Here is a 27,025-nt window from a genome sequence, read left to right on the forward strand (position 1 = left end):
CATTAATCCATAATTCCTGACAATGATTAATATTGTTGACTTCAAGACATCTCTGACTACATTAACGCAGAAATGACTCTATGACATTTGTATGTCTATTAACACCTTGATAATTGTGTATTTCTATATGATATGTCTCCATCAATTTACATGATAGCATTTTTAATGCTATACTATGACAATTTTATGATATTCATACCATATGTGACCTGAACTTTGTATTACATTTTTTGGCAAATAATGTATATTATAGTATGGTGTTTTTAATTTTAGTATACTATGCCACCATAGCACCTGTTTATGTCACAGTATACTACACACTTTTGTTCATGACATACTATTCTATGTCATTTATTATAAAGTGTACTATATCATCTTTCTAGACTGTTGTTTATTTATTTTGGCACACTATCATATCACCTTTTTTTTTTACGACTTCTTTTCACAATATACAACACTATGATGTTTTCCAAGACTTTTTTGACAATCTATATGATAACTTCTTTACGACACTTTATATGATACATGACATTTTTGTCTTTTTTTTTTTTTACATATTTCATTTATTGTGAAAAACAATTTAATTACAATAAAAACTGCACAGTAAAAAAACAACACCATGACAGAGATTGTGCATTGGTTTCAGCCCTTCCCTATTTCCTTACAGAGTCAGTGGAGCCTCTGTAACAGCCACACTCACAACCTGTGGGCTCTCTAGTAACACAGAGCAGAGTGCTAACACGTATCCCACCAGACACCGTTCAGTGACAGTCGGTTTACTTTCAGTGCTGCAGCTTGACCTCAATGGGGACCACAAGGGCTTGGAAACAATCCGAGTGCAGGTCACTGTTTCATACAAAAATACAAAGCCTCGGCACAGTGAAACAACAAAGGCCAAGGACTTAATGACTTAAGCATTCATTCAAACAGTCACTTTATTGGCAACCTGTCTCTATATACAATTTATAACATCACCATCTATGCTGGAGCTTACGGGCTCCAGACACATCATGCATTATTTACTCCAGTGTCATGACTCCCTGTTGTGATATTATTTAAAAGATATATTCTTTACTGCAATAACACCAGACAGTGTAATAAATAATAATCTAATTGTTCTCCCATCGTCTCATTAACATGTTTGGTAATTCTACATACAGACAAGATGTTTCAACTTGTGGCAGGGGTGCTTGGATGTCGAGCTATATATATATATATATATATATATATATATATATATATATATATATATATATATATATATATATATATATATATATATTATTCACCAATTACTACCCTTTGTTTCATCATACCTCTCTGTGTTTATTCCCTGAAACCAGGGAAATATTTTTTCTACGTAGCCTAAAAGACACAAAGGCGCTTATTGCACTTTTTGGAGATCAGTGCCACAACCATAACTGTATTTGAGATGTTAGTCTATGTAATGCTTGCCACACACTGACATGGACATTCACATGAAGACGCTCATCACAGAGCGGCTGCTGGTCAGAATATTCTAAGTGCAGTCCGAAAATGATTGATGGAGGTTTAAAACCTTTAGCCTACAACCGCTGACCACAAAGTGATACCTGGGGACTGAGCGGGAAAAACATACACAATCACAGAGAAGATCAGTCCTCTGAGGAAAACAGACATGGTGGAAATAAAGGAAAAAAGATGATTGACCAGCAACTTTGCATGGAGGATTTCATAAAAGGATAAAATGGAAACATATATGCAAAGACAATAATCAAATCAATTTACAATTTGTCTGAAATGCGACCCAAACATTTTCTTAAAAAATACTCGTCAAATTACCATGTCTGAAACAAACTGGATATTGCACTGAAAAAGAATGAAATTAAATCTAATAGACATAACAAAAATGGACTGCACTGTCCGCAATTTGTCCACGCACGGGGCTCGACCGAGCCGAATGTTCTTGGTCTGACCCGTGTCGCACCAGCCTGACGGTGAGTGGTTCGTGGCCCAAAGTAAAGGCCTCAGTAGTAGTAATGCTGCATTTCTGTCCAGTTGGTGATCCAATACTTTTTCTGTGGCTCCTCAAGCTGAAATCCAAGATTGAACTGATACCGCTCAGCCTTGGGAATTTTCACGCCCTGGTGCTTTGGCATTATCCGGTAGTAGATAGTTCGCTTGAAGAATCCAAGCTAGTGGGGAAAGAGAGAGAGAGAGAGAGAGAGAGAGAGAGAGAGAGAGGGAGAGGGAGAGAGGGAGAGAGGTGACATTAAAGAGGATACACTTAAACAGCAGGAGAGCACGGATTAATGGCGAGTTGAGAATGAGATTTAGGATTCATAGTCTGAGGAAACTCAGGTAAAGTAAAGATAGACCCATGCTGTGTCAGAAGGAGAGGGCGATTAAAGCAGTAAAGACAAACATGATATAAAATAATCCGCAGCGCACACTGTTAGCCTGAAAGGGAAACAGAAGCGGTGTTAGGAAGACACAAAGAGCGGACGTAAAAGAGAAAGTTAAGTCAAAAGAAGGTTGAATCACACCCCAAGCTTAAGTAATAGTATCCATAGAAAATCCATTTGTATGGCCGTCGTTACCCAAAAGCCCCACTGGTGTGTTCTGTTTGGGGACCCATGGGGCCCTCAGTAGTCCTCGGTAAGCCTCTCTGTCTCAGAGGGCTGGATCTTCATCTCAGCCTTCTGGGCTTTGGCCTCATACATCTCCCTCGTGTTGGCCCTCTGGAAGAAGCCACACTGGGGGTGGAGGAGGAGGGTGCATGTCAAAGGTTAGACCAAAGGCTCAATATGGAGGTAAGAAAACAGTAAGAAAACATGGGTGAACAGCTCTCATGTGACCCAGAAAGGACTGTTGCTGTGAGAGGAAAACAAATAGCACACGTAGAGAGTTCGGGGCTGCTCTGTGTCTGCGTCTGCAGACATACAGCATGTGCAGGACTGTAATCAGTGCCGTAGGGATTAGCAGTCTCACCTTCCATAGTATCAGACTGATTATTCCCAGCAGGAGAATTCCCGCTACAGCTGCAGAGATGATGATCCACAGCGGGAGCTCATAGGGTGCCTCCACACTTTCCAGTGGTTCTATTTCTACTGTGAACTACGAGAGAGAGAGAGAGAGAGAGAGAGAGAGAGAGAGAGGGAGAGAGAGTCACGTGAAATCATCTTCATCATCACAGTCATCGTCATCATTATGATGATCACACACCGTGTTGGTCTGACTGTCCATCCGGATGGTTGGTTTATCTGTAATGAGCTTCAGAGTGGCTTGACCTTTGACCCTAATTCTCAGGGCGTTGAAATAGTCCTGCAGGAACACACACACACACACACACACACACACACACACACACACACACACACGGCAAGAAAACACTTTAGAAAAGAAGTCAGAGGGGGCCACGCTCCATTTTATTCAATTATTAAGAATGTGTGTGTGTGTGTGTGTGTGTGTGTGTGTGTGTGTGTGTGTGTGTGTGTGTGTGTAGAGAACTGACCTCTAGCATCGTACTGTTCCACAAACGGGACTGGACATAAATTTGGGCTGAATCCGTCATGTTGAGCAGCGGACAGGTGAACGTCACGCACCGTGCTGTCCCCTTTGAGCATTCCTTCAACACACAATGACAAAGAACTATTACACAAACATGGACACTTACACAATTTTGCTTTTGCAGATTTAGTTTTTCTAGATATTCACATTTTCTGGCAGTTTAGAGAGCTCTATTTAATGTCCGGCAGCCCTTTTGTTTTTAGTAAATTATACTGTTGTCGGGGTTGTAGGTTTTGGAGGCCAGCCCAGCCAGTACAGTCCAAGATTCACTTCTGCACTCAGTGATAACATTCTTTACCAAGTTGAGTGAAAGTAGGTCGTTGCTAATGGTTTCTAGTCACACAAGTGGTCTCCCAGACTGAAACATCTCAGCAACAATCAGGAAGATTGCCGTGACATTTCGTAAAGATAAATCATTCCCAGAGAATTAATTCTACTGATTTTGGTGATGCCCAGACTTTTCTTCCTTCCTTCCACAGTCATTGCCTTTGATCACATATAAATTATGAATGCACTTCAAATAATGCATGAAAGCTTGTTCATGAGAGCCCTCTGATCCATTTCTTACCAGCAGGTATGACTCTTTGCGAATACTGAGCAATTTGATGGCTGCCTGGGACTCAATACCATGTTGCTTTGTTGAATCGATGTCATCCACCACGATCTGTCGTTTGGTGCGCTTTCGTCCGCTCTCTGTGAACTGGAAGACAAGAGGGTGGGAAGGGAAAATGAAATAAGGAAGCAGATGAGACAGAGACATGACGTCAGAGGGTTTGTTGTAATTACAGGTTTTGATGAAGACATGACCAAATCCTTCTTAGAATAGCACTGTCATTTCTACGGTCTATTTCGAGGCTGCACACGTTATAACTTTCTATTTGAGGCTCCGTGAGGTCTGGATGTGGCGATACATACATTTTCCAAAATGTATTTCTGAACATCTGTGGTTTGGCTTTCAGAACATTTTCACACCCCTTTTCTACCACTGACATTAACTAATACGGTTCACTCACATCAGGAGGAATTACAGTTCACGCGACACGCCTGTGAAAAGCACAATGGCAGCAAACAATTAGAATTTAACTGGGACATAACTGTTGCTCGCCATGCTAGCAGCAGGGCAACGTCAGGATGAGATTCCCATCAGCCTATGCTGTACTTGTGTTCAGTAGCAAAGGTTGTCATGTATAAATGCTAAACCAAGACGGTGAGCTTTGTGAACCTGCGAAACATCAGTATGTCAGTATTGTCATTGGAGCATGTTAGCGTGCCGGCATTAGCATTTTGCTCAAAGTGCCGCTGTGCCAACCTCATTGAGATGCTAGCATAGTCTTGTTATTGGTTCGAGGCATTTTATTAAAGCCAGTACCTCTCTGTTTATTCGTAACTGTGTTTGTGACTTTTCAGTATTGGGACATTAAGGGATGTGCGTATTTCTGGGGAAAAGCAGAAGAGCTTCTGCAAAGCTGACAGTACACACAAATGGGAAAGACTAGACAAGAAAAGCATGTATCAAACAGTAAATATGAAGCCAGGATGTTTTCACGTGACAAACTGAATCACTAATGTGTTTTTAGGTTCACAATCTGCATCTTCAGGAGCTATTTTAAAGATTGAACTAACTTAACTACAATGACCACCTTGCGGTTGGATGTCAGAGCCAACCAGTAAATGCATGTCCTGCCAGGATGTCATCACTTCTTCAGACATGCATGTAAGAATTGTCATAATTAGCATATGTGAGATCACAGTGACCTTTGACCTCCACATTTTAATCAGTAGATGTCTGTGCCAAATAGGGATGGGACGATATCAGATTTTATAATCGTGACATGAAATTTGCATGTCGTCCCACGGCTGGTGCCAGATTTCAGGTGTTCCTGACGTATCACGTACGCGCATAGAGGCGGACAACTCAAAGACACAATGACTCTTTTCACGGCTGTCGTCGGGGCACGGGCGTAAATAAGAGCCTTACATTTAGGGTCAGTGGGTTGACCACTTCTCCGGGAGGGTTACATTCCACCTCTGAATCCCCTTTCACAGTAATCTTCGTCAGGTACAGCAGCCACTTGCCGTTGGGTACCTCAACGGGCCACTCAAACTCCACAACCAGGGTCCCCATGTCTCCCAGAGGCTGCCCCCTCATGTTCACCTAGTGCGGGGACATTACGCAGCACAGAGAAAGGAAACTTCAGTAAAAGAAAATCAAACAGTTGGTGAGAAACAACAATATGGTGTGGAAGAACAGTCAGGGCTTCACGTTGTAACCTTTAAATAGTAACCGCCCCTGGTCACGCTCACGCCACAAACCATGGCTCACACAACAATCCCTTCCCCGCACAATATTAAACTTCTGAAGAATGAAAGTTTTGGTTTCAAAGACAGGGTGGAGGAGAGCGAAACGTGGGTAGCACACATATAATAGATGCAATATACAATCCCGGAGGTCTAATATAGTCTGAGTGGTGACGGTGACTCACGTTGAAGGTGAACGCCACCAGACTGCCCACGTCACTGGTGTTTACCATGGCGGACTCGCCCGTCACCGTCCCACTGAATTCTGTTTCTACCAGCGCGTTCTCTCTGGACAGGGTGAGAGTTAGAGATGATGGTGGATTGTGACAGTATAAATGTAGTGCTGTGACATTAACGACTTCAGTCTCCATGGCATTTCCGTGGTCTTGAGAGAATGGGACTCACATGGTGAAGGAGGGAGTGATGGTGTTTTCAATCAGCAGGGTCACAGGCACAGGCTTCATGTCACTCTGCTCACTAAGACTGAAGAAACAACCCTTTTTACTTCACTGTGTGCTGGTGTAATATGTACTGTAGAGCCATGAGAGCAAAATGCACCGTTACAGTTGAGCCTGAATTTTAAAAAAAACTGCTGCAAAATGCTAAATGTTGTAGTCAAAACTGGGACCCAAGCCTTTAATATAAGGGAACAAAATGAATCATCAATGTTAAACACTTACGTGGACAGAAGCAGCTGGGACTCGATCTGTTGTGTGTACAAATTGATCCCTGTGGTCTCAAACATGAGGGTAAGCAACACCTTAAAATGGAAAATGCGAGAATGAGAGGCGTCAGAGGAGGAAAGGAGTCAACATGTATGAGAAAGAATAAATAATAAAACATACATTTTCATTGCCTTTCAGAGGATTCCCCAGCTCACAAATCACTGTACCACCCAGAAAGCATTGCACATCATGATCCTAAACACAAAAATGCCATATTGAGAAAGTGAACAAATGAATTACACTTTGATGGCAAACATAAATAAAGTTATAACAACAATGGAATACAACTCATGCCACGAGGAAATGAGTAATAAATGAACATTTGTCGTCTGCTGCCCTCCAGTGGACGTACCGTTGACCTGACGCCAGAGTAACTCAGCGCATCGGGGATGGTGACGTTGAGCGTGGCCTGGTGGGCGTCTTCACCCAGTTTTCCCCGAGCAGCAAAGTTGGTGACGTTCACCATGAGCTTTAATTTCTTCATATTGTTGTTGAACTCAAGTATCTGGAATTTCCCAAGCCTGGACACAGGGATACATGTACTATGTGTATTATTTCGTCACGACATGTTTAACAATAATTTTGACTAATTAATACATTGACGACCCCATTTACTTCTAGGTGTTGCTTGTATGTGCATGTGTGAGTATGTGGCGGCGACAGGTAATCAACAGTGATTTGTGCTTGTTACACATTTCAAAGGGCAAACCAAAAAATAAAAACACGATGCCTCGACATCGAAAGGAATAGCACTCTTATGTCTGTACATATGAAGCTACAGCCAGAAGACAGTAGCTTAGCGTAGCTTAGCGTGATGACTGGAAACCGCTCTGTCCAAAGGTAACTCCATGAAATAGACAAACCACATATAAGTGTGTTTTATTCTGATTTCCAGTTGTTATAGGCTGACCAGCTGATCGGTGCTAGCTTGATATTATTAATGATATTATATATTTAGTGGTATTAATCGTCTCATCTAACTCTTGACAAGAACGCAAATGAACATATTCCCCCAAATGTCCCCCAAAAGCTTCCATCAAAAACAAAAAAAGGGTTACTGGAAGAGCTTTTTTTAATAATTCAGATCGTCATCTCACCTTGGGTAAGGCTTATCCTGATTGTCAACAAAGTTGGCCGTCAGCTGCAGGTTACTGCTACACTTGTTGTCTGAGCCACACTCCTTCTGAAAGCTGATCTGCAGGGAATGGAGCACATAATATTGCACCACATCTTACCTTAAATAAAATATCCATGTGCTTATAATTACACCCAATGAGACTTATGAATGTAGTGTATGCACCACGCCCTACCTCAGCTTTTTGAGTGCAATTCTGCTCTTGACTCAGAATCGGGTAGGAGTCAAGGTTCTGCAGGGATCGTCTGATTTTAAAGTCCTTATTATGTAACGACATGTTGAGGAAAAAGACCACCGGTTTCAGTTTGTCTCTCACCGGCGCCTGGGGAAGCGTCCAAGAGTCTTGTATTAATAAACACATTTTCAAATGCATGACCACACTTATCAATTAACACGCACACACGCACACTTTGATGCATTTGTATTGAGCACTTACCACTACGGTCAGTTTCAGCGTATGACACGTGGGTTTGGAAGATAGCAGGCTCAGGAAGCCGGTATTTGTGTCATCATTATCTTTCTGAAAACGAACACGAGGGCTTCTTCTTCGCTCCATGTCGGCCTCCACCGTGTACTTCACCGCTTTAAGAAGTAGAAACGTTATAAGACACTAGAGCGGACAGAAAGCTCCGTATCCTAACAGTTTGTAACTGTAAAGATACATTTAGATTAAAAAATGTAGCCAAATTGAAATTATTATTCATTTAACATTACATGATTTGTTGATGGAAATAAATTCTGGAATTTAAGTAAAAGACTAAAATCACTTACTGATATTTTTCAAGTTTTTGTTTCCGTTGCTTAGAGTGTAAGACATACACAGAGTCACCGTGATGCTGTAAAACACAAAGAAAAATACTTGTATTTTCAAACTAAATCAAATCAGCCAGTTTCAAAAGGAGATGTTGTGGCAGACATCTCACCATGGTGTACCTCCAAGACACTTATTAGGGTCCACAATCTTTGGCCTGACAGTGAAGTTCCTCGTTATGTGAAGGACGGGTCGAGCCCTGAAAACGAGTGGAAGAAGAATAAAACTTTGCCCAATTGATATTGTTAAGTGAACAGTAAACATATTGTCCATTTACGATCAGAACCTAACAAAAAAAAATCAAAAAACAAGCAAATCATTTTTAGCCTCTCTCTTATTTGTACCTGAGCAGAGCCATGCGATCGTCCAGCGAGCCGACTAAGATGTCGGGATAACCGTTTTCATCCATGTCCACTCCTCCGTTGATGGAGTAGCCGAATGTGTGGAATTTTCCATTTCCCACTGACTTACCCTCAATTACCTACAGAGGACGACAATGACAAATCCAAGGTCAACACAATAAATATGGCCCTTTCAGAGCATGTCTGTGGCATTAAATCAGGTATTACCTGATTGGGCGTCGGTGAGATTTTCTTTTCTTTACGTCCCATCCATATGTAAACCTTTCCTGTGTCGTGGAATGGAGCGCCCACTGCAAAGTCTGCACACATAAACAATGGTGTAAAACATTGAAAGGAAACATATATTGCCCTCTAGGTGGTGGCATAGTACTGCTTAATGTTTTACAATCTGTAATCTGAAACGCAACACAGTCCACATTACCACACATTACCTATTGCTGCTGTGATAATGAACAATCACACAAAGTCATTTTGTTTCATAGCAGAACAGTGAGCTCGCCACCTTTTAATACACAGTAGTATCCACAGAGATAGACAAAATAATAGACACACTTTATTAAATTAATTTAACTGGAAATATTGGCATTGATGTTTCACAAAGTATGTTTTTGTAGTTGAACTTGGGTGTAATTATTTAGCCTTTTTCCAACTTTTCCATGACCTATTCACTTTATTTTGCTGGTCTTGTCAGTATGAAATAAATATTGTGTCAAGAGTCATACCCTGGAATCCATCTTGGTTGACATCGCCGAGGGGAGCCACCGCAAAGCCAAATGCTGAGGCCGAGGGACCCTTCAGCACCTCGGTGGCGGTCTTTTGGAACGATCCATTCTCATTAAAGAAGATATACACCGCTCCTCCCTCATCCTTCATACGATCAAAGTAAAATGGGGCGCCCACGATCAAGTCATTCCAGCTGTGATAAGCAAAGAAAATGTCCCAAAATATTCTTTAATATGCAAATACCTACGCACATACAGTACCAGAAGATGACACCTTAAATAGTCCACTCCTTGCGACTCAGATGTTTGTAATCCTTAAACATCTTCCAGACTAAACAAGGTTTAACTTATGCATTTAGGGAGACACATGATTCCACCATTGTGTCATGATAAAGACTTTATCTCAGCTGCTGAAAGGACAGCTTTTCTTCTCTCATACAAAACACGAGTGTCACGCATTCTCTGCATAACAAGGCAGATCATAGCTACATCATAGCTATATATATATATATATATATATATATATATATATATATATATATATATATATATATATATATATATATATATAAATAAATAAATGACTCTATCCACAAAACAGTAATCATTGTATATCAAATTAAAAAAAATTAGAACACAAATGTATTTCTGATATTTCTTGGTTTGAATAAATGAGATAGAAATCCCCAAATATATGTATTTCAAAATATTTGCAATTTTCATCAAAAACATATTTCGAAAAACGGCTTGTCTGTGTGAACTTCACTGTAGTTGTGTGTGGGGCCTTCTTCAAGTGCAAGTAATTACCATCTTGGCGTGCATGACTACATTTATTTGAGTTATGAACGCTCGCTACATTTGTGCTACCCTCAAAGCTACTTTTAAAATACAAAATATGCGTGGATGTTGTTAACCGAACACAAAACACAAACTTACATTATGAATCCTTCTGTGTGCATTCATTAATATTGAGACTGATCTGACTCCAATGGATTTAAAAAGAGAGTCAAATTGATTCCTCGCATGGATCATTTCTAAATGGACTATATTTGAAACAAGAACCTAAAGACAGTAACAATGTTCAGGGCGGTGTGCAGAGACTCACTCGTCATTGTTGAGGTCGGTGACAGCCAGGCTGTTCCCAAAGTACGAGCCCACTTGTTCCCCAGGGATGATGAGCGCCGGCTCGATGTTTTTGTCAGTCTTTCTCCCTAACATCACAGAGCCCTTGGACTCGTCCCTTGGAGACCCCGTCACCACTGTGTACTCGTCACGGCTGAGCAGCTTCTTCTCTTCAAGAACTGAGTAACCTGCGGAAGACAGCATTTGAGATTCACCGTCAACTGGCTGTGGGAGGGGTAGGGGGCTTGAAAACATGGGAAAGTCCATAAATGTATATATTTAGTAAAGGTATATCTAATCTAATCTAATATTTACCCATATAACTGTATCGTCTTTTCAGTTGTCCAAAGTCTTTGCCTATAGAGTCCCAGGCATTGACTGGATCTGGATCTCTCCACGTTACATGGACATTTCCTTTATAAAAAAGCAAGATTAAACAACAGTGTTATGTCTGCGTCATGTACAAAAGAGGGTTTCCCAGACAGAGAATAATCCCAGTGCTAGACTAACTAGAATATAGCAGACTTGCACAGGGTTTAATCTCTGTCTGTGAAACCAGGCCAATTATTCCAGTGTAGCAAAACACGCTGTTTTTGGTGTTAACTCTTCAGTGCCCACCTTGCCACAAATAGCTGCCTGTAGTGCCAATGTAGACATCGGTTTCTGTCATGCCGCCTGAGATGCCCATGTTGCACATGCCCTCAAGCTCCATGTCGAAGTTGGGGTTGCAGACCTCATAACTGTAACTCTGCCAGTCATCGTTGGGGTCAAAGGTCAGGTCGTTGCTCCTGACATAGCACTTTCCTATCATCCGTCGCTGCTCCTCTTTGATCTTCACATAGCGATGGCCGCATGCCTGGAGACCAGAGGACACAGGGTATTCTGGGACGTCATGGGCTCTGTAATTGCTCTAATTTACAATGTGTCAAATCTGGCAATCATTTCTGAAAATGTAGACGTGATTGTATCTGAGTTAGAATTCTATTTTACAAAAGTCTTACTTTGCTCAGAAATTTACAATGACTGAGAGCCAAGAAGATCCTTTAAAGTCAATTAAATACCTACGGAATTGAAACAATACCCCAAATACATTCCTGATTATTACAGTAGTATTGCCCCTTTTTGTATTACACACTTAGTGTACAGTAACAGGATGAGGTCGTCTGTTTTTGTAAGCCATGAATATAATTTTTTTAAACAATATATGACGTGACACAATGCTGCGCTGTAATAGGATAGAAAAACTAAACTAAACCAAACATATACTATCTAATCACTATATGAAAATAAATATAAAATGTGTTTTGCAGTTTCCAGCAATAATAGACGCATTAGATGTGAGGTCTCTGGAGAAATATAATACATTACGTATGACCATGATTTCCTTATAACTCTACCAAGCAATTCATACCTGTGTGTGTCATTTTATCTCAGGTGTGTGCGTGTTGAGTGTATCATCCGGTTGCTTTGTGCTGCAGTAAATATTGCAGCAGGCACAGTGTGTCATCTGTCACACTTAATAATAAAATACAAAAGGTTATATCTCAACCCACATCCCCTCAGTGCTGCAGTAAATGTTACCATCTATATAATATTCCACCTGCGACACTAATAGAGTAAACATGACGTCATCTCACCAGCACGCGTCCCGCTGGCTGGCCTCTCTGGCTGGCCACCGTCACACCCAGCCACATGCCCTCCACCATCTCGGATGGATTTGCTGTCAGATAATTACATTAAAGGGGATTAAATGTTAATAGAAATACTGTAAATAAAGTACATTCAGATTAGAAAGAAGATTGGTCTTCAATTAAAAAAATTTTTTTTCTACTGTTCTGTTTATCTTTAAATTAAATAAATTATATTATGCTAGCCATGATCATATTATTGGTTGTATAGAGTAAAGCTCATTCAACATGATTGTGAATATTAACCAACCCTAACAGTCAGGCTTCGTTCAGACTGGATCATGCCGAGACAAATAAGAACCACAAAAATGTGCTGTGACTGAAGCAACAGTCACTCTCCAACCTCAACATGATTGTGGTGAGGAACTCTTTTATTATGGTTCTTACTGGTTGCCTCCGGGAGCCTATTCACCTCCTGGTAGTAGAGCGGTAAGTCTATCGGTTAATAACCTTCAATTAAATAAAGATGCGCTTTCAGAGTTTCATATCTTGGAGCTCACTGTGTAGGTGCAGCAAATTATCGTGAATGCGAGATGCCAGGGATTAGTCTCTGAGAGTTTAAACCCGGTTGATTATTTACAGTTATTTGCAATCAGGGAAATCTCCAACAGTAACTTCTATGTGTTAAAAGGGAAACTACATTTCACCCATAAAGGTCAGTTTACTCATCACGATCAGCCTGTGAAAACCCTCGTATAATGTCTTCTGTGGCTCTGAAGGAAGCGTTGACAAGTCTGACAACGTGAACCCTGATGATGTCATCAGTTATCTTGGTTTGAAGGATCACATTTTAATTTACAGAAAGCCTGAATTACAAATGGAGTGAAAGACATGTTGAATGGACAGGGAACAGATGCTGTTGGGGGGAATTATGTGAGTTTTGGGATTCCCATAAGCCTCAGCTCTACTTTTAGTTGTGAGCCAGTAAACAAGGTAAACATTATGCCCAATAAACATTTGCATGTAAGCATTACTGTGAGCATTTTAAAAAGTAGCTCGCTGCTGTGCCTCCGTACAGCCTCACAGAGCAGCGAGCATGTTCCTCTTGTTTGAACATGAACGCTAACGCAGTCGAATACCTTCACTGTGTGACTCAGGCTTACTTAAATCCCTCACTGGACCCGTACAGAAACTCTTTTATAAAACTCCATTTCCCTGTTAAATTACACGATGAATCACGTCTGAGAGCTCTGCGTCATGCTTACTCGTGCCGACCAGGTCCATTCTGGAGCAGTCGGACGTGTCTGTTGTCATGGGACAGGAGTAGACGGCGCCTGTTTCATTCACATTTTTTAGAGATGCAGCTTTCTCTTTGGGTGCTCCTGCAAGAAGCCTGGACAGAAAGACAGAGACAGATTATTGGATTATATCCGACCTTTGTCATGTTGTTAGACAATACTAGACGATTGCCCAGATAATCCCTAAAGTTTAAACACAGAGAATCCAACAGGTTTGAGTACATTTACATGTGAGCATGTTACTTTCACCTTAGACACAGTAGTATGTATTCAGTTCCCCACACACATACACAACAAACACACACACACACACACACACACACACACAAAGAATGAGCCAGATCATGTGACCTATGAACTAATAGTGGAAAGAGAAGAGTGGAGCAGCCAAAGCATGACCCGTGACAAGTCTGGGCATGCATGTGCACACACACACTCACACACACACGCACGCACACACTAGCTTCTTGGGGATGGACCTGGTCTTTTTGTCCACTCACCCCAGACACACCCTCCATCAGCACCTATTAACACACCACAGAACTTTGAAGTGGAGGGATTACTCCCTCTGCAAGGCTCTGCACTCGGACACACTATTTACTGTCAGCACAAGATTTATTAGCTCCACTTTGAGGGCGGGGGACGCCGACAATCTTGTTTACAGTGTGTGTGTGTGTGTGTGTGTGTGTGTGTGTGTGTGTGTGTGTGTGTGTGTGTGTGTGCGTGTGTGTATGTGACAGATGTCCTTCTGTACTATGTGGGAAACAAAAGCTTTAAGCCATGTCAAGTGTGTTCTTTTCATTCAAACTTTGTGAATGTGTTCATGCAATGCTGGCTGGACGCTGACATGATGCCGGCAGTGGTGAACGGGGGAAAGTCGTGAGTCAAGCTGTTCGTCAAAGCCACCCCTTAAACACAGATAAGTCAGAAAGAATACAGATAATGAGTGTGTACTTAGAGATACACCCTTACAGTCCGGTCGTTGGGTCTCTCATGAGTCAACCCTTCATTGGTGCAACTTTTCAGAGGTTCTCAGAGGTAAAACATGACAGAAGGATGAGGCATACTGAACTACTTGATGTCTGAGTAAAATTATAACAATATTTCATTCATTTTGTGAAACATTTTTTTGTGGTGAGCTTTGCCTGCTCACACATTACTGGCAGGTTATTCGCCGGGTTTTCATAAACACAGTAATACTGTATCAGGCTGTACCACATCCTTCTGCATTCAGACACACACACACACACAAACACACGTAGACAAAATGCCCACATACATACTTAGAATCTAATCATGAGAACATCCGCAGACACAATTATTTTCTCTTTGATGTGTCTGAACCTGACCAGACTCAGAAAGTTTGGCTTCGCACAGAAATCAGCCACGTCAGTTTGTTTCCACCGCTGATCTGAGATCAAAATACTGAATGGAAACTTGACCATTATTATTGACCAACATTTCCATAAGTTTAGAAGCTATGGCATAGCAACACGTTGCTCAACACAACATATTTCTCCACTGATGCATGAAAAACAGACATCCTCCAGCCATCGTTTGAACCAGAATGGTACAATTATCCCTTCTCTCTGCTACCAGATGGGTATTATCAGCAATGAATCAATTATCTTGCCACAGTGATGACAAACAGTGTGAGCTGAAGCTAAAGATGGCCTCCGAGGGCCGGCAGTTTACAGTGGACTGGGAGTTACAGTCCTTGGTTCAGGTTATCATTCAGTAATGTCGACAGCATGAGATTCCACAGAGACGTGTAGTAGTTAGTGAGAGGGACAGACTGATATGTGGAAAATCAGGGCCACTGTGAGTGTGTAACCCCTGCCATAATCTAACCTACATATGTGTGTGTGTGTGTGTGTGTGTGTGTGTGTGTGTGTGTGTGTGTGTGTGTGTGCTCCCATACAACATGAAAATGTAACTAGGTGTGTTTTTTCTGCATACATAACTTGCTTGTTGTGTCCCATAGCCTTTAAATCAGAAGTCATGGCCACTTCCCATGTTTTTCAGCTTTAAAGGGCACAGTGTCCCAAAACACTCATTTATAATGTCAGCAATTCTTCTGGGAAGTAACATATCCACCGCATTTACAAGAAACAAGAAAGAAACAAGGTCCACCCAGAGAATAAGCGAGACTGTTATGTTGGAGGCCGGTTAGTGTGAATTTGCAAACACAGAAAAAAAAAAGACTAATTGAGGCCCAAAGTCCAGCGCTAATCACACAGCTTAAGGAAAGCTCGGGTAATCGTGGCTGTCAGCGCGGTTGTTGCAACAAACCAGGGGAAAATACTTCATAAACATACTCATTGTCGTCTCACGTGGGTCACCTGTGTTTGTTGTGAAAATTCAACACTGCTGATTGACGCACCAGGTTTGACATACAATGAAGACACAGCTACAGAACGAGGAAGTGGTATTTTCATGAAGGTAACACTTAAATTAAAGGAAGAGTGTGACATTTTGGAAAATATCCACTTTCTTGGAAAGAGTTACAGGTGACGATCACTTTATGAGGCTGCAGCCAGCCAATTATTAGCTTAGCTTAGCACAATGACACAGGACAAATAGACACAGGGGAAACGGTTAGCGTGGGTCAGTGTAAAGCTCACTAATTGAATAGTTATACTGCATATTGTTTGTTTACTCAGAACAAAAGCCAAAGTGTAATGTGTCATATCACTTTATTAGATGAAAGGTGAAAACTTCTTTAAATGGCAACAAACAAATTAAAGGCCTCAAGTGTTTCACTTTACTCACCCATGAAAACACACCTCACATCCTGTCCTGTGTGCGCTCCTCCTCCCTCCCTCCCTGCTCATCACCTCCTCATAAACAGGCTGCCAAAGGCCCACAGAAGGGAAGAGGGGCAACCTGGAGCCACATTCCTACTCCGAGGACATGTTAAAATCTGCCTGTCTGACTCAGAAGTGATAGGAACGGCTGACTAAGCCAAACATTTACTGTGGCGAACACACCCAGCCAAGGTGAGCGCTGCCTGCGTTCTTGACATCGAGAGTTTAAGAAATGCCCAGAGGAAGAGAGTTGGAGAAACTACTATACAACATCAGTGGTGTTTAGTTAAACAAACAGAGGTCAATTTATGAAGTCATCTTGATCACAACTGCCCACCCTCAGCTCCTGACAGCAGCAAAAAACAAAGGAGGGGGAGACGGTGTTGAAAAAGCGTGGGAGTGACGGAAGGGAGGGGAGAGCAAAATAAGGGGTCGCTCCTTGTCTCACAGGAGAGACAGAGAGAAAACACAACAAGGCTTTGTCAGTTTGGTAAACAGACATCTGTCTATAAGACACTCAACACAGTACATGTAGCTCTTTGGTAGTTAATTAAAACTAAGCCCCTCAAGCTCCCACCCCCACCTGACTCTGAATAACATCAACAGCCCTGAAACCAGGAAACACAACTTAATTAAATATGACTAACCCTTTCTGGATGACGTTCTCTCTCCATCTCACAGGCCTTTGCAAAGTTAACAAGAAGAGACAATGTGCAGGGCCAGTCGGTCGCGTTGACAGAGGAGCAGAAATGTCCCATTTAGATTACATTCACCTTCACCCGGGTCCAGTCTGACCAGGAGGGCGATGAGAGGTCAAAAACTGGCACACAAGTTTCCCCCCCCGGCGGTATAATAAAACAATGTGCGCTAAGTGGTTGACAAAGAGACTAAGTATTATAACTGCTGTGAGTGTGTCAGCCTTACACATGTGATGGATCACCTCTCCAGATTAGGCCCAGGGCAACCTGTTTGTCACAGGGTGTGGCTGTGGCCCTCAGGGCAAAGAAAATTTAAAAAAGCTTCAGCTTCATGTTAGAGAACCTCAGGGCCTGTTTTCCACTATGAGTAATTATGTATAAGAACTACTGAGATATACAACATGAAGGAAGAAGTCGTGATTCGTGCAAATATTCAATCAACATGTCTGTACTTTATGAATCGGGGCGAATCCACAGGTCTATTTCTGCTATTAACAATGATGTGTCGAGTTACCGTCAGACCCACTGGAAACAAGGAGACACACACATGTTGGCTCTGGTAACAAGGTGTTGTTGGATGAGCATGGGAGATTGGTGGAGACAGACAAGATTCAGAGAACCTAAAATACCGCAATACAATAAGTCTGTGCACAGGAGAACGAAAGTCGGTTCATCATTTTGCAACAGGCATATGTGCAATCTGTGGCGGATGATGGATGTTGATGACAAACAGACATTTGCCTTTACTTGAGCTTACTGGCAACACTGCCATAATATGTGTTTTTCTATGTTTTTCTGCTGGCTGAAGAATAAAAGTGAAACAAACAAGCAAAATATGAGTAAAAGAGGTCTGCGTAGTTATGCTTCCACCATTTTAAGTTGTGAAAATATCACACGTTGGCAGCACAGAAACATGCTCACCACCAGCGTGCCACTAAGTTTAACCCTCTCCGTTCGACACTGAAGCACATGGCTGGTCACCGAATTGCAGAACAAGTACAAGCACGGAGCAGACACACAAAATGCTATTAATCCTCACCCTTAATCCTAAATCCATTTAAACAAATACTTAAACACACACCCATACTGCACCCTCAATATTTTTTAGCACAGCATGAAGCTAGTGCACTACAGGCGACCCATATCGATTCCACGGGAGCATTGTTACTTAGACCCACTTAGCAAACAAATGGAGATAATATTGGACGCAGCGATTATATTCGCAGATTGAATTAAGCACGAGGACGAGCGCTCCTTTAATGCTCGCGTAATGACTGCACTGCAGTCGAGTGACATGGTGTGTTACATCGTGGTTCACCATTACTGTGCTGCCTATCAGGGGCAATAAGTCACGTGACGAGAGTGTGTGCTTGGGGGTGAGCGTGCACATCGCTTTAAGACTATTCCCAGTAAGCACGCCTAGTGGTTAACACACTGACTGTGTGTTGTCTGCTCGAACAGAACATGGCTAACAGATGAGTCCTCTCCGGACAAACAGTGAAACATCCACCTGCTGCAGGAGAAGTGGTCAAACAGACCCGCCATCACAGCACCTGTGCATCTCAGTACTTCCAAATGTTTTCTATATTTTACTTATAAGATATTAATACGGATACTTTCCCACAACAGGGCAAATGTACACAAGACAAAACTCTCCATTGGTGTAAAACAATGGACTCATATCAAGACAAATCCTTCCGTAACACTGCCAACGGGTGTAAATCATTAACAAAACATGCACAGAGTGAAAGGAAGTCAGCACACCCAGTAAGCCATGAGCACACCGCCAGTTAAACTGTGATTTCACAAAAGCAGCAGTCCACCCGGTGGGATACGGTCAGAATACTGATCCACTGTCATCTGTTTGTCCAAAAGCCTTGAAACGTGTGTTTTTCCAGCAGACTTGTCTGAGCTCACTGACTCTCTGAGTTCAGAGCTCAGGTGGAAGCAACAGAGCTTGTTTGGCCCTCTCATCTCACCCCTGTCAACCTAAATGTGCTTCATCGGCATGAATGTAACAATGACAGTTTTGCCAAAGAGTAAAAGAGTAATAATGATACATCTTCCAGTAAAGCTGCTGATGGTGACGTTCGATGTTTGAGACAAAGAAGCAGACCGCGTATGCATTACAATTAAAAAAAAAGAGGAAATGAAATCCTGGCATCAGGGTGATGAATCGTAATTTAGTCGAGAGTAGAAAACATGTGATGGAAACGAAATGCAATGCATATATTACTGTTGATCAAACAAGTAGTGTTCAATCAAATACAAATATCAGCCTGCATTCCTCTCCAACACACACGCACACACACACACACACACCAGTCTAATCAGCTGGACAAACATCCTGTTCGAAGACCACCATCTGCCGTTGGTGAAACAGTAACAGGAGAGCAAACTCATTTAGACCCGGTGTGACAAATTAAACATGGCAGTTCATCCCCCTGATAATAAACTAACTCGCTTTTCATTAGCAACGAGTAAAACCTTGTCTGACGAGGCCAATGCTGTTTTGGCTTACGTCTGCAGGTTGGTCTACTGTGCCTATCCAGAGTCTGGTGTAGCAGGGTGAATGATGTCAGACTGGCGACCCCGACTGCTGCAGGTACACACACACAAACACACACACACAAGCTGACATACACACAAATGTATGCATACAAACAGGAATGAACACACACAGCTGGACCGAGCCTCATGTTTTTTTAGTGAAACCAGCAGACACATCAAGCAGCCGTAGCAGACTTCCCTAGAGACTTGCAGTATCAGTAGCGGCATTAGCATGAACATTTTGACCCCCAGGTGTATGTAAAGGGAGGAGGGGTAGTACATGGGGTTTACAGGTGGACTACCTCGCAGCTGTAATGAAGCAGACAGCAGCACTGTGTCTACGTAGTGACAAGTTTTCACTCAGAAATGACTCATCTTAAATAAAAGCAGAGGTATTCGCATGAAACATCTGGTTTTACCTGCTGAGGCTTGAAAAGAAATGGCCACAAAACACCAGTGGAACAGAACATTTAATTCTACTATTTACATTTCTCAATAAACTATATGAAAGAGAGGCATTTCATAACTCATATTCAGACAACAAGCTACCGCATTCACTAACATCCACGTGAATACCAAGTGTAAACCTATACTTTGGGATCATGTCCTCTTCAAAGACGAAAAGTAGCATGGAGTGGGGGAAGCATTGAAGCATATAGTTTTTCTAGCTGCAGGTAGCCCCTCATTAGCCCGGAGGCCAGCAACACCAGCTTCTTTGCATGTTGTTTAAGGGCATTTGTACAAGCATGGGAGAAAAGGGATCTCTTTCAGGTTTGTTAGGATAGAAGCAGTCTTCACTGCAGGTATTTCCAGTGAAAGCCCCACCACAGAGAATCTCCTCTGTGGAGATTAGCAGGAGGCTTGATGTCCTGCTGGGATCCATTTCAACTTGTTATTAGAAGCCGTCATTCATTCCACTGCTACACAAAATGCAGCCCATGCCATTACCAACTGATTGGATACAGCCAATAAATACCATACGGATTAGGACCCATCACTATGGACACACTTGCACTTAACTTTAGTGAGCTCCTGTGAAGTTGCTGTGGCTTGGCTCAGACGCCAATAAATTAGAAAAGACTTCACACATTTTCTGTTTTTTATTGTTGACGACCACTAAACCCTTTATGTTGGGTTTATTAACTGTGCATGGTTTACAAATTGTTGCAAAATGATACAAAATAGCATGAGTAATACTTTATAGATTAGCTATAAGCCAGTAGAGCTAATTTGGCGTTGCCAAGTAATAAGATATTATGTCTGTCGTTGAAAGTATCAATAAGTCTTTAATATTGGGGTAAATAAACAAAAATGCAGTGTTAATAAGTTGTTCATAAATATATTTCCTGATTGGACAATCACGTACTATTTAAAAAAAAAACAGTGGTGAAAGGGTCTAAAAAGAAAAATTAGTTTTTACAACCTGGCAAACCCAAAAGTTGACCTTATGAATTAGTAAATGATTTATCAACCATCATTTAAGCCAACTTATGAACTCGTTGTAAAGGGCATCATATTAAAAAAGAGTAACCAACGAAACCAAAGAAAAACATAGGAAAAAAAGAATGACTGTTATCAGAAAGTGGTAATTGTTTTTTAGTCTTTTTCTTCCTATATTTCACCTGTTGTTGTTTTTTACTATGTAACGCAATGCTCTGAATTAATAATAATTATACTCCCATCATTTTAAATTGTTTAGCAAATAATATCAAATATGCAGTATTGTATTTAGCTCTTAACGCATTAAAAGTGAAAACAGTATCACGCTTTGAACAAACTCTCGTTAGCTACGGGCGCTTCTCAAAGAGTCTTAAAATAAAGGTTGTCTATGTAAAAGCACATTCTTTCAGCACCACAACTCCGCGCTGGCTCTCGTGTTAAACATGTATGAGGGTCTAATGGACAACACAGGATTGTTATTTGAAAATGTTTCACTCTGGCATGACACTAGAGCTCCGATAGGCCCACTTCAGAGACAAAGACCACGAGCGTTTCTATGAGGGGGAATGTTGGATCACAGCCAGGGTGGACATACCCACCTGCATCACTTACATTAGCCTGTGCAACAGCATGTCATGTAACACATTGCTATCCACATTTTTGAGCATTACACTCAGTCACGCGGCGAGTTCATTGAAACATGGTGTGATTGTTCCCTTTGCACTTAAATGCATTTCCAGTCATTATGTCTAACCGACTAAATCTGAGGCTTAATGTGCAGGTTGAGTACAACAGACATTGTCTTCTGCTGCAATACATTACCTTTACAAAACAGAAGTTTGATTTAGGAATCCGGCGTTCAATTCCCTCAAACTTCAGGTGGTTGGAAGGAAAGCAGAGCATGTACTTGTGCATGTTCAAACCAAACATCAGACTGAGTGTCTATAAACCTGACAGCGGGACGACCAGTTTAATCTGTAGCTCACAGCAGAAAGGGGAAGGCCCCGTCAAATGAAATGGCTGACTTTCATGGCCCCGGGCCACTGTAGTCAGACAGAGATGAGCTGGGAAAGCACTTCGACTCTGATTAGATATTCATCAGGCAGTGGAATTAAATCCTTCCTTTCAGGTCGCAGAGGTTCCCACCCCTACAATTAAGGAATCTTTGTCTGCCGAAGGATGAACCAAAGGATTTCATATTTTGGAGGATTTGTGTGTGTTCTACAATAGTCCTCAGAATCACCGCGTCCTGTCTTGTCTCAACCTGAAACCTGGCAGGTTGTGACTGTGCAGAGAAGGGTAATACATTCCAAGCATACCATGGGGTCAGGGGACTGGAAGAGCCAATAGGTGGCCAGCTGACTACCCAGCCCCTCCTCCCTGATACAACAGACAACAACAAAAGTCCTCCTTGGAAAAAATAAATGCGTGATTCAAAGAGAAGGGTGGAGTGGAGAAGTGAATGCCTCGTACAAGTTGGCCTCAGGTAGCTTTTGGAGAGTTCAGGTGCAGCTTTTTCCCAAGAAGAAGCAATGCTGGCCCTCTAATAGGTCATGCACCCCCTTCAAAAAATTCAAAAAAACATTTTTTTAAATTGCTTCAGTTGAGCCAATATCCACTGCTAGATTCAGACTAATTAGATAATTTCCTTCATAAGGAGAGACTTGATTGAACTCGCTTTATTGCAGAACTGGGAGTGGAGGCCCTCTGTGTGGGCTTTCATCCTGGACTCTGTTTGACTCATGCATGTGCAAAGAATTCAAACATCGTACATGTCATGACTGGTTTGAATGCTCAGTTTTTGTATTTTTTCAAATATTCCCACTCTAGCTTCCACCGATGATAAGGAAACATGTGACAAACAGCTCTGTGGTGCAGTGAGACGGATGTGGAACCACAAAAGCATCGAGACGGTCTCAAAGGAAACAGACAGAGGTGTAAAACCAAAGTCAAACATGAGTAGCACCTTGTGCACATTGTGATGCGTCTTCACATAATCATAGATTATACACAACTGGGTCAGAGGACTCTTTACTCAGTGATACGTCCACAGACAAATGGGCTGTTGAGATGGGAGACACCGTAACATTGTAAGAAATTACCATACTACACCTCACATTACAACATATTGTTGAGAAATTCAACACTTCCATGGAGCTTTTGGTTGCAGGTATGTATGTTAACACTCCTTTTGAATCACAGGTCAAAGTCACACTGGGGGTGCAAGTGTCATTATTCACATTCAGAAATAATCCAATCTGACATAAGGCATCAAAACACAACACGAGGCAAGCAGATAGAGCAGCTCTGAATTGAATTGCTGACATTGTTGACATGTTGTGTTGCTTTAGCTTAGTTTAGCTTGCCGAGACAACACGACACTTGTGGTCTTTAAGTATCCTCCAATTTAAAAGGTATACTTTGACATTTTGGGTAATATGTGCATTGACTTTCTTCCCGAGAGTCAGATGAGCAGATAGTTGCCACACTCATGTCTAAAGGCTAAATATGAAGTTATTGCTAGCAGTCATTTTGGTTAGCGCCAGGTGCAAGACGCCAAACAAAAACATGGCTGACCGCGACAAACCGATGTTTCTTTAAAAATTTAGGCCTTCAAACAATTGAACTCTCTCCATTACAGCCTCCTTGCAAATATAAACTTTAGACTTCCAAAGATCGTCTACTGTAACAAGCTACCCAATAATATATTACATTACATTTACAATGTGCTCCTCCATTGTTGTGGGAAATCCAAAAAGTATTTCTTTGTGAAGACATGGATCTTCCTCGAGTTCACAAATAGAAACTCTGACTTCTGAGTGGCAATCTGTTGCACTTTATCTAGTTGGTTAAAATGTTTGAGTTCTGATGAGTCTGGAAAGCGGGCTGCACGTTGGTGTAGTGACTAGCACTGTCACCTCACAGCATGAGGGGCCCCAGGTTTGACCCCCAATCCCAGGTTGGGGGCGGTCCTTCTGTGTGGAGTTGGCACGTTCTCCCAGCAGGTTCCCTCCGGGTTCTCCGGCTTCCTTCCACAGTCCAAAGCAGCTTAGGTTAATTGGAGACATGTCCGTGGGTGTGAATGTGGGCGTGAATGGTTGTCTGTCTCCATTTGTGCCCTGCTATAAACTGGCGACCTGTCCAGGGTCGATCGGCAACAGCCTCCCCGCGACCCTGAATAGAATAAGTGCTTCGGATAATGTAGTGGAGTCTGGAAAGCAGCATTAGAGATGCTGCTGGATGGATGTTGTTGTCGCAGCTCGCTGCTCCGCTTCCAGCCTCTGTGCTAAACTAAGCTAAGCGGCTTGTGAGTTGTATTGATCTTCTCATCTAACTGTCGCCAAGAAGGTACTTCCCAAAATGTATTACACTTTTCATTATAACCTAATATAGGGGTGGGTTTGCACCATTTATAAATAAATCCTTAATGACCAAATTAAAAGCTGTGATGTAGCATGGAGCACACATTTACTTACGCCTCTAGCAGTGGACTGATGAGACTTTTTACAGCCTCCTTGCCCCCAAGGGCCTGCAGTCGCTTTACCACGGCCATGTGGTCCCCTTCTCGGGTTGCAGTCTGGACAGTGACTCCATCCCTCTAGGGACGGGGCCAAGATGGCACATTGATCAAGTGTCAGCTGCACACTGCTATCCATTCTATAAACTAGGGGAAATGTCTGCAGAGATTTGGTTGATAAACTTCACATCACTGGAGGAGGAAGTGGGCCCTGCATTGCAATTTTCTTCCTATAGTTCCCTTCGAAGCAGCGAGATGACACAGATAACAGCAAGTTATGGTCACGCTGTGTGATCACGGATGCGGAGGGATGAGGGGGCTACTGTAATTGGCCAAGGGAAATCCTACACCAGACAATGATACAGTTTGAGAATCTTTCATTTAAGAAGCTTTGTATAAGAAAGATGTGTCAAATACATTTTTGTCTGTGAACATCATCTATTCCTAAAACAAGAAGCATGTACTTTCGTGTTACTAACAAACTCTGGTAACTCCACAATAGCATTCATGTCTCTCGTAATACTAATCTACAAGTGTTACAGCCCAATAAACACCTTTATTGCGACACACAATCGCACTTGTGTCTCAGCTGAATGTAACAGCAGCGGTAAAAAGAAAGTAGAGCAGCCGATGTCATGGCGTTCTGTCTTTCCCTTGAAAAATATAAAAGTCAACCCCAGAAGTGGCAAATATGGCAACCCATAACTTGCCCCCAATCGCTGTGACCCTGAAAGCTGACATTCACTTGGATATTGAACTTTATACCATGGGCAAGCCCCAGATTGTCTAGCTGGGCCTGTGCACACCTGGCTCAGCCGTGTCACCTGGAGCTAAAGTTTCTCACAAAGAACAGGAATTTTGGCATTTGCAATTCAGTCAATTATGCATTTTCCCCCATTAGATTGAGTTTAAATTTTTTTAAAAATTGCACTTGCAATAAGCAGATGATTATTATTGTACCTACATGGGCGGCCAGACAAATCCAAAAGATAATGTGGGTGTTATAGAAGTTTTATACATTATGTTTTTGTACCTCAGACTCCTTTTTCCTGACCCAGGTAACAACTTCCGCCGCAGGTTCAATTACAATACTATATTAAAATAAGACATGGGCCAAACATGGCACTAAAACATGGTCTACAAAAAAAGTCTGAAAGGCCTAACCAGACTCCATAAGCAGAGACGTAATCCGCTCTGCTGCCTTTTAACAGGTGGTTGCCTTGAGAAAGCCACTTCGCGTGTAGGAAAAAGGGAAGTGTGTGTTGCGAAGAAAACCACTGAATAATTTGCCGCAGTTTATAAACGGGCCACAGATGTAAAACAAAATACACTGTGGACTCCAACGATTCATCTCGGGTTTTTTTTTCTCGCAGTAAACGCGTCACTGAGGCGGATAAATGGTTGTTTTTGTCGCACACGCCACCTGGCCTGAAGCAGGTGCGGACACAGTCTGCCAATGAAAAAAAAAAAACATCAAAAGAGAAGTGGAACATTTCTTGAAGACATGCACAGCTGATAACTTACAGGTACTTTATGGAGCCCTCCGTCTGTTGATGCAGAGCTACTGAGAATCCAAAGAAGCTCCCTTTGGTTTGTCCCTCTTTGATCACAGGAAACCGCTCATCTATGTTAAATCCACTGCAGGTTCGCGTCCCGTGGTACGCGAACAAAACGACGCAGAGCAATAGTCCGGGAGACATGTTTTTACGCTGTTAACGGCTCGCAAGAGCAGTGGCTTCCCCGCAGATCCACGACCAGCGTCTCCCGCAATGAGCTCCAACAGGTATGCCGCGCTTCACAGAGACCTGCCCACGGGGAGCCGGCTTCCTCACTCGCGCTCCGTGTGACTGCCTAGGTGTCGGTGTCTGCCTCCCTCTACCGCCCTCCCCCCGCTGCTCTCCCTCCCTTTCTGCCCTCCACACACACACTTAACAAGTGCACTAGGTGCATTCGCGCACAGCGGAGTGTGGTGAGTTGTGTGAAACGTCAGTTTTTCGCCATTGTTCCTCTCCCTGTCTTGGTTCCTCTCTCTCGCGCGCGCGCGCGCGCACACTTTGCTTTCCACCTATCTCGAAATTCCGATTTGCACTGTTCAGAAACAAAGTTTAACAGGGAAAGAGCTTTGTTTCTGTGTAATATACAGTTGACTTCCGTTTGTATTCATGCATTGATGTGTACAAGTGTAATAGAATATAACAGGATGCATTTTGATCGATACCTCCATCAACACTCAACTTAATGAAAGCTCAGTTTAGAACGTTTTGAATCACATTATAATCAACTATTAAATGATCGTATTAATAAATTACTTTCCGTATTATACTTCCCTTTTAAGAGCTTAATGGACATTTGATGTTACATGT

The 27,025-nt window shown here is 42.2% G+C and overlaps 1 protein-coding gene across 2 annotated transcripts; it reads right to left on the minus strand.

Annotated features, from left to right (window-relative positions):
- Positions 1-1,293: 1,293 nt before the first annotated feature.
- On the minus strand, positions 1,294-26,518 carry itga3b (integrin, alpha 3b). 2 transcript variants are annotated; one of them, XM_068583136.1, is made up of 26 exons: positions 26,187-26,518; positions 13,618-13,745; positions 12,362-12,444; positions 11,343-11,580; positions 11,040-11,138; positions 10,708-10,912; positions 9,603-9,796; positions 9,088-9,179; positions 8,863-8,999; positions 8,631-8,717; positions 8,479-8,543; positions 8,144-8,289; positions 7,883-8,029; positions 7,670-7,767; positions 6,925-7,093; positions 6,693-6,767; positions 6,528-6,607; positions 6,253-6,330; positions 6,033-6,135; positions 5,528-5,704; positions 4,118-4,249; positions 3,494-3,607; positions 3,205-3,303; positions 2,971-3,096; positions 2,580-2,735; positions 2,044-2,174 (listed from the first exon to the last, which is right to left on the minus strand). In XM_068583136.1, the coding sequence occupies exons 1-25, from the start codon at positions 26,360-26,362 to the stop codon at positions 2,625-2,627; spliced, it is 3,159 nt and encodes a 1,052-aa protein (XP_068439237.1). In that variant the 5' UTR covers positions 26,363-26,518; the 3' UTR covers positions 2,044-2,174; positions 2,580-2,624. The 2 variants fall into 2 exon arrangements, with proteins under 2 accessions (XP_068439236.1, XP_068439237.1); XM_068583135.1 differs by lacking the exon at positions 2,580-2,735 and having other exon boundaries at positions 1,294-2,174.
- Between the last annotated feature and the right edge of the window lie 507 nt (positions 26,519-27,025).

Source organism: Clinocottus analis, unplaced genomic scaffold (assembly GCF_023055335.1).
Source record: "Clinocottus analis isolate CAN_PGR_092001 unplaced genomic scaffold, fCliAna1.0.p SCAF_19, whole genome shotgun sequence".
In the NCBI taxonomy this organism is placed as follows: Eukaryota; Metazoa; Chordata; class Actinopteri; order Perciformes; family Cottidae; genus Clinocottus; species Clinocottus analis.

Coding starts and splice junctions, on each gene's coding strand:
- itga3b (XM_068583135.1), bottom strand. CDS start 26,362: ATGTCTCCCGGACTATTGCTCTGCGTCGTTTTGTTCGCGTACCACGGG. Junction 7,768..7,882: donor ATTGCACTCAAAAAGCTGAG/GTAGGGCGTGGT, acceptor CATTCCCTGCAG/ATCAGCTTTCAGAAGGAGTG. Junction 6,768..6,924: donor ACTCTGGCGTCAGGTCAACG/GTACGTCCACTG, acceptor TTTTGTGTTTAG/GATCATGATGTGCAATGCTT.